The sequence below is a fragment of the Rhipicephalus microplus genome, chromosome 5 (genome assembly GCF_043290135.1).
Source record: "Rhipicephalus microplus isolate Deutch F79 chromosome 5, USDA_Rmic, whole genome shotgun sequence".
Taxonomy (NCBI): domain Eukaryota; kingdom Metazoa; phylum Arthropoda; class Arachnida; order Ixodida; family Ixodidae; genus Rhipicephalus; species Rhipicephalus microplus.
Genome location: NC_134704.1, coordinates 123,495,812 through 123,504,286, shown reverse-complemented (window position 1 = coordinate 123,504,286; position 8,475 = coordinate 123,495,812). Strand labels below are relative to the sequence as shown.

The following is an 8,475-nucleotide window of genomic DNA, read 5'->3' as shown; positions in this document are numbered from 1 at the left end:
GTTCGAGGCATATAAAACACCTGCATTCACGTGGCCACAACTTTTGCAAAATACACATTTTCACAAAAGCGCCACAGAGAGGTGGCAAAAATTTATTTATTTCGATACATCAGTAGTGCCACATCTGGCCAGCTGAAAAGCGTGTACTTTGAATGCAATCAAATGTGACTGAACTGGCACTGCTTGCTGGCGAGTATGCTCCATCGCAGTGACAAGACACCGACAGCACACAGGCATTGACAGCACAGCCACACACAGAAGTCTATGCATAGAAACAAGTTGTGCAATAGTTTGCACCTTACGATGAATGAATATTTGAACACCAGAAAGATATACAGGCTTTGGTACAAAGACATTAAAATTCATCTAATAGACTAAACTACGGCACAACGAAAAAAAAAAAAAAACTCACGTGAGAAACTAGATAATGTGCTAGCTGCCTCTAAGTGCCGTAGCAAGATCTCACATTGAATAAGCAACTGGTCGCCAAGCTTCTGGCTAAAGAGGTGTCTGTCAGTTGAATGAAAAGAAAGGTGTCCTTGAAAAAGTGATGAAGATGAATAAGCGTACTTTTTTTTTTCTTTACAGCCACCTAGAATGAGTCAGTTGCACTGAGCTTTCTACTAAAAAAATCTAGTAACAATTAGCATTTGCAATTTGAAAAAATTTGCATTTGCTTTTATGCATAAAGAGAAGAACCTAAGAAACAGATAGTGCTAATCCTATTAAATAAATAGACATCACAATAAAAAGAAAACTTCTTAATGGCTTTGTAAATAGCCATGTCTTCCAAAAACAACCTTCAATCTGGCACCTTAAACGATAACAGAGATATGAAGAGTGCTTGGCGAAATTGAAATAAGCATAACAAATCTACGTTGGTCTTCAAATTCTCGCCACAGTTCACATTCCGACAGTGACAACGTCGTGCCTCAACTTGCTCTGCAACTGTACGAAGTGCCGTGTACCGTGACTAAATTGTGATGCGACTCCCGCAGTAGCAAACCTAGAATTAAAGTATCTTAGAGCTTACAGAGAGATTAATGAAGTGTTTCTATAGTTTAGAAGTCCAGTCTTGAACAAAAATAGACTACGTCTGTCGTTGCTAGAAGAGAAGGAAACAGTTTGAAGGTCTGCTGCGTTATGTAATCCTTGGTAGGCAGGTGAGTCCTCGTAAAAACAGTAAAGGGTAAGTACATCTGATTAACAAATGGTGAGCGTAACTGATTAATAAATGTAACAAAGCAACTATGCAATGCTTCCAGCTGGCATTAGTCTTTTAGGAAAACGTGAAATGCTTCCACCGACAAAAATATACTGAAGCTACACGTGTTGGCTTGATAATAACTTTCTGCTGTGCTTTTCTTGTTAAAGGTAATGATGTCAAAACAATGTACATAAAAATGCAGGCGTCATTAAAATATGTAATCTCGTTTAAAGGGCAACTAAGGAAAGTAAGCTAGAATGGCAATAACACTTCTGAAATACCACTAAAAGTGACCCATAGTGTTTGGCTTGACCAGGACATTGTGAAATAGTCACCTTTCAAAAAGTTTGTAGAAGAAGTGGTACTTGTACGGTGTCTTGCCCGTTTTACATAACATTGTGAATGACGAAGTCCCAAGTTTGCCTGTGCCACAATAAAGAAAAAGAGCTGGTGTGTTAATAGTTAACCATTGCCCTAGACCCACACTTGCCGCCAATTATTCCACAAATTGATTCCATGCGTTCGCTCCAGGGATGATTACAGGGATTGATCACGGGGGTCGTTTCCATGGTTTCCACTAATTTCATGACTTCACGGAATTTCACAGGTTTATTTGGAGCAGGCCGCACTTGCCGAACTAGTCCGTTATCAACTCCCCCCTGTCCATCGGGCAGAAATATGCTGCTCCAGATAAGCTGGTAAAATTTCCCAACAGGCACTGCATGTAAGCTACTTCGGACTAACATCTTGGAGAACATCGATGCAACTGACGAGAGCATGGCTACACCTGTAAAGCCCTGTGCTGGTTATTGACGCTCAGTTGCAATATTTACAAACGTCACAAAACAGCCATAAGCATCTCTCTGGCAAAACTGCACTATAGGCCAATAAAACCAAGACAGAGGATAGCAAAGCCGAGGCACACCCCTTCTCCTGCGACGCCATCGACACAATTTTCAGAGCTCGCCACTTTCACCTCTCGGCGAGCTGCGAGTTCTCTTACCGAGCATGCGGCAGGTGTTTCAAGACCTGCCGCTCGGGTGGAAGGCAACAGACCCAAGAAATCGTTGAAAGTAAGTGTTCTTTTGTGAATGAAATTGGCCTGTTAATCTACTGATGTGCATGACGGGTCTCGCTCACGGCGTTAAAAAAATAAAGTGCTCGCGACCATTGTTCTCACTTAAGAGGGGTAAGATGCACCTTGTGTTTTACCGCAAGTGCACAAAACACTGCAGGCACGCATCGCAAGATCTGCATACAGTTTACCGGCATAGGTACGCCTTAACCTGTGGTCTTACAGGATTATCAGGGAAATAAGGTTTCGAGTTACCAGAGAAGAAAGGCAGGAAATATTTTAAAAATGAAACGTTTTCTAACAGCTTAACAAGGGCCCATTGCCTTCTAAACTAAAGCTTTGCCGAAAATGCGGTTACAGCGGAGGATCTCGTGCACACACTTCCTCTCTTTATCGTTGGTTTCACGAGAAGAATGTCCGCACGGTGCCGCGGATGGACGCGCGGCACACAGGGCAGTCTGACAGGGCGGAGGCGCAAGCAGGGCAAGCCACCAGGTGGCCGCACGGCAGGAACACGACGCCTACCTCGGCGTCGAGACACACCTTGCAGAGGCGCTGGTCCTTGAGCCGCAGGTTTTCCAGAGCCAAATCTGAAGACTCTAATCCTTCTGTAAGACTCCCCGACGATGCATTCTTTGCTCCTATGAAGAGCGTTGACAAAATTGCAGTCATCCGAAGGTAATGTGCACGTGCGGCTCCGTGAGCGAACGAGATTAAGGAACAGCTAAACTAGCTGGACTTGAATGCCATGCTGCACACAGAACTTTTTTTTTTTCAAGCTGTGGGACAGTTTTAAATTACTTTGTGATCCGCAAAGACAGTTGGTATTTGCTCTCTCGAATACATTAGAAAATACCGCAGAGGCACCCGCTAATAACCTTCCCAACACTTCAGAATTAAGAAAACTTATATGTTTAACAACCAGCCCCGCCAAAGCACCATCATGCAATAAAATATTCTCGCCAGGGTGGCTTCCCAGAACCCTTCGTTTTGAATCGAAATTCACAGTGCATATCCACATTATCCTAAATTTGCTACAAAAAGTGCAATCAATATGCAAGTAAATGCAGAATTACTTGTTTAGATTCATTACTCTGGGTCCGAAGCCTCGAACTAGAAGCGAATTTTCCTCCATTTGAGAATATTCACCAAGGGAAATTATTTGTTTTTATATAGATTCACACCCTGTAGTTTAGTAACTAATTCCAGTGAAATTAAAAACCTGTTTTCTGGAAAAAATGCTGACATAAGTTGCTGTATAGCAGGCAATTAAAAAAAAAAAATCCACTTACCAGAAACTACGCCCTCCGTCTGAGGATTTGTCGCCACTTTGGTGATCGTGACACTGTTTGTAGCCGAACGCTGTGGACTCTGGTCGGCTGAAGCCCTGCACAATGCAACGGAGCTGTGCATGAGATGAAAGTGCCCCTAATAACAAAAACTGTAACACACTTATCCCATTGGTGCCGACAACTGCAGCTAAAATATAATTTCAATAAAGAAGGAAGTGAAAAATTTCATCACTGCAGTAGCTCCAGTGATGTCACTGCTAACCAGCATAAATGGAACCGGACATACAGCAGGTTGATATGCACTCCGACCTCATTATAAAACAAAGTTACGCCTTACACAAAAATAAGTTTGTCATATTCGAAAATTCGTTATAAAGGTTTATTTTTAACACTAATATCTATTGCAAGACTTTTTCATTTCCTTCCTTAAATCGACATTTTGTTATAGTATATGGGTTCTTTAGATCGAGGTTTGAGTGTATTACATTCAAACATACATTATAATGAAGTCTTCAATATCATGCTAATACTTTCATTACATATAACATGACGAGCAAGCATTAATTACATGCCAATACCTGCACAATGAGGTTTCTTATTGATTACACACTTGTATATATTGAACGAGGATATGACAAATCGTAGATTGTAATCGAACAGAATGTAATGAACTTGAAGGGGACACTAAACCTCAAAATGATGGTTTGTGCGCTTAATGGCAGTGGCAATGGCGGCTCTTTCATTCTGATCCACTGAGTGGTTGACATGAGAACCAATAAACTTGCACCACTGACGAGTCTCTAGGTCTAGGAAGAACCTCCCAGCAATTTTTTTTTGAAAAAAAAAAAAAAAAAAATCTCCATTGATATTGTAACAAGCAGTGGAAGTGTACACTACAGTAAACTTTTTTTCAACTAAGCACAGTAGGCAAAAAACTGCAAAAAACATTATTTTTATTGAGATATGAATGCAGACAAAGCAGCAGTTCATCTTTTCTTTGTGTTATCCCCAACTAGAACTGAAGCACAGGGCAGTGTGGGGAATTTTTGCAGGGAAAAACAATATAAAGTAACTCTATGCTAACCAAACTGTAATGATGTAGAACAAAAAGGAAGAATATCAAGATTTATTTGCCATATTCTGAGACTTTGCAATCAAATTTACGATTGATTGATAAGTGGGGTTTAATTTCCCAAAACCACCATATGATTATGAGAGGCGCCATAGTGGAGGGCTCTGGAAATTTCGACCACCTGTTGTTCTTAAACATGCACCCAAAGCTGAGCGCATGGGCCTACAACATTTCCGCCTCCATCGGAAATGCAGCCGCCGCAGCCGGGATTCAATCCCGCAACCTGCCGGTCAGCAGCCGAGTACCTTAGCCACTAGACAAACCGCGGCGGGGTTCGCAACCAAATTCCTTTGCGAGAGCTCACTCTTGGGACAGTTGCACCTTTCAGGCTGCCTTCCTGTCCCACAGGAATGTGCGTCACTTATCTTACGCGCCTTTTCCTGTTTATCACCACGTGCCTGGCACTTCCAGGTCACGCACTCCACACGCTCTATCAGCAGGCCACAGCGCTATTGACAGAAAACTGTACCGTGCAAAGTTTCACTGGGGAGCGATGACGAGCAAGCCAGATGACAAGTGTTGCACGGCTTCAGAACACCCAGAGAAGTGCGGCTGTTTATATGGCATGCCGCAAGATGTGCCTGCTTGGCTTTCTGAAGCATGAAAATCGTAGGCCTAGCAAGATTCTAGGGCCTCAAACAGTCACCGAAGACAGAGAGTGCCACAGCAGCGGCTCAGCAACCGTAATGAATGGGTGACAGCTATCTAATCCGATAACTCTCGAGAGCACGCTCGATGGGCCTTATCGAAGTGTGTCAGCAATTGCAGCTATATCGCAAGAGGTCTCACGATAAGAAGCAACAGCAGACACAATGTCTACGAACTTGATTGCCAAATTTCCACCATTCGTCGCATGACCCAACGAACATGCTCGGCACACAAGTTGATATGATTTGCGATCGATAACTCCACACTTCATCTTGTGCCCGAGTCATCCAGTCTGATTTGAAAGCACAATGCCTTCTTTTTTTAGAAAACAGATCCAATTTTCGCTGCTCTCAATCACTGACCAGGAACCCATTCCAGCAACGCGTTGTCGCGTTATTGGAGCCACTGTGGAATGTGCCAAACCACTCTTGCTTTGTGGGGAGGGAGACGGCACATTCGCACATGCGGCCACGATGACCAGTACGGCGGCACTCAAAGTGCACCGGCACAGCTTACGCATTTCCGAGCGCTCGCTCTCGCCCCACAGTACTGCTGTACTTCAAGCGTGTCATGCACGGTGCTGCTGTTTTGTTGTCAGCAGGGCAACTGCAGAAGATGTACGGTCGAGCCAAAATGACTGATTTCGGGGCAAAATTCTTAAGTTGTCAGCGTCGAAAACTCGTTATATCAAGGGTGTCTGCCACAGCCACTTCGTTACGTATAGGTTGAAAATAGACGTGCTGCTAATGTGATGAATAGTGAAGTAATGGTGAGGAATAGAAAAACATCACAATATTTAGAAATTCATTCTATAGAGGTTCTCACAGACAGGTTTAACTGTAGTGGGACTCAACTGTGCATAATTTATTGTCCCAAGTGAAGAAGGTAATTAATAACTAAAGTGTTAGTGTTTATAATAAGGATGTTTTAGTTCATCATTAGGTATCAACCTGACCTATATGGTAATCTGTCCTACAGCCTTTTCGATAGCATTCCTCCACGCTTAACTGGGCCTAATGGTACCTTGGCAGGGTAAGAAGCTCGCCAAGAACCTGTAGAAGCTCATCCCGGCTCGCAAAGCCACGATTCTGGCTCCGCATGTGCTTCAGCAATGCAGCCCGCAGAGTCTGGGCAGGGACTCCCTGTGACAAGTAGAATTGCACGTCTTCGGATCGCATGAGCGCCGCCAGTTCAGTTGTCATTCCGTCTTCTGCACCTCCAGACTGTCCTTGGGAACTCGTTGATGCACTGGCTGCCACCTGTATTAAAAGAACAAAAAAAAAAAAAAAAAAAAAAAAGATGAAAAAAGACGATTAGGTAGCAGCTCCCAGTGGTAGGCCAACCTAAGACGGTGCACTAGACACAAGACACAAGCACTGCAACCGACCCCGCACACTGAGCAGGGCAGATGAATGGCAGCCCACTGAAGGACAGGACAAGTATGGTACTTGGAGACGCTACCCCAAGATGGGACAAAAAAAAAAAAAAAAGGGGGGGGGGGGCGGGGGGGGGGGGGGCAGACAACACAGCAGGTGGCCACGAAACAGGGATGACGCTGAAATGCCGAATTATTGTGCTGCTGAAAACCATTAGGCGAGAGAAGACAGAGATGATCCTTGAGAATTTGGTGCGCTGCCATGCCAAGATGAAGTTCGACATGAGGAAAGGACTGCGGACCAAGATCTAGCAACCAACACTACCTGTCTTCAGGACAGCTGACGTAATAGGAGATGTCACTGCCATCCCAAAGCCGCCGATGAGCTCTCACCCGACTGTCGCCTCCAGTTCTGCATCAATGCCATGTTACAATGTGCACTGTTTATCGTAGCTCTATCGCTTGCAGCCCTTGCACTAGATTATCGAAACGGTGTGTTTGAACTGACTTTTGCTGCAACGAAGCAGTTGCAAGCTTTGCGCATGCAACTGTTCCATTGGCCTGCTTATGCCTAGCTCTACAAGTCAGGTGCCAAGTTTTACATTGCCTGTTATAAGTCGACCCACTTTACTGCAACATGCACATCAAAAACTGGCATCACACATTTCATTTACAGTAAACATGGCAACTTGTACACTTATATCACATACAAAACCATAGTAGCTAAGTGTGAACTTTTGACACAGGCCTTACTTATAACTGAATTCCAAAGTTGTTACAACAACAACAAAAAAATCGTGTTTACATTGCAACAACACAAAAAAAACATTCAACATGCACCACCTGAACTGTTACACATGCATGCTCATTACCACATGTCGTCCAAATATCCAGGGCAACAAATACCACAAAAATTTCAACGCTCCCATTGGCAGTTCTCACAGAAGCGCCTTTTCACCTGAAAAAAATTTTGCATTTCCATTGCTATGTGGGGCTTACACTTGCGTCCCTTAAACAACTGCTTTACAGGGAGAAGCAGAACAACTAAATCAAAGCTCGAGTCCAATGTGAATTGCTCAGAAAACTAAACATCTGCCGAAAGTAAGGCTGGGGCAAATGCAAAGATCTCGAGTTTCATCAGTTGTACTTTATCTGCGTAGACTATCAGACCGGTTTGCGAACACAGAGTAATGGTAACGCATTCACGTAGCACAGGCCACACACAGGAATCGCAAAAAGGCAAACGCAGGAAGTGTAAGTACACAGGCTTTTCTAAACAACACACAGGAGGCTGAGTAAGACCATACAAAAAAGGCGAGCTAAACCAAAGCATTACACTGTCGGGTCCTCCTCGCCTGCTTCTCGCAGATATGAGCCTTAACTATCTTCAATGAGGCATTTTCTAGAAGTGAAAGAGTCATCTCACCGCACTGAGGTGCGACTGGTGTCGCTTGAGGCAGTCCTGCACGTACGACTCGCCCTTGGACAGCAGCACAAACTGGCAACGAGGAAACCAACGGGCGTGTTCCTCCCAGGGGTCGTCATTTACGTCCCAGTTGCAGAGGCCACCGTCGCAGTGGAAACACTTTGTATAGTCATTAACGCCTGTGGGCAAAGGCAAGGGGACAGGTCAGTCATTATTTCGGAGTCGGCCAAACCAAGCCAAGAAAGGTATCCCAGGGTGGCCAGTGAAGGCAAGGCAAGTTTATTACAACGGGATAGGTTCTCTAAGCAATCTGCAGGGGC

At 44.2% G+C, this 8,475-nt stretch overlaps 1 protein-coding gene across 5 annotated transcripts in view; it reads right to left on the bottom strand.

The window, feature by feature from the left end:
* Positions 1-57: 57 nt before the first annotated feature.
* The window catches only part of LOC119174266 (Death-associated inhibitor of apoptosis 2), a 38,949-nt gene continuing 30,531 nt past the window's right edge, over positions 58-8,475 (bottom strand). For all 5 annotated transcript variants that reach the window (XM_075895890.1, XM_075895888.1, XM_075895889.1 and 2 more), the window contains exons 6-9: positions 8,156-8,334; positions 6,378-6,613; positions 3,575-3,669; positions 58-2,923 (exon numbers count right to left, since the gene is read on the bottom strand). In XM_075895890.1, the coding sequence (XP_075752005.1) occupies positions 2,685-2,923; positions 3,575-3,669; positions 6,378-6,613; positions 8,156-8,334 (749 nt within the window). In that variant the 3' untranslated portion in view covers positions 58-2,684. The remainder of the gene's footprint in view (positions 2,924-3,574; positions 3,670-6,377; positions 6,614-8,155; positions 8,335-8,475) is intronic.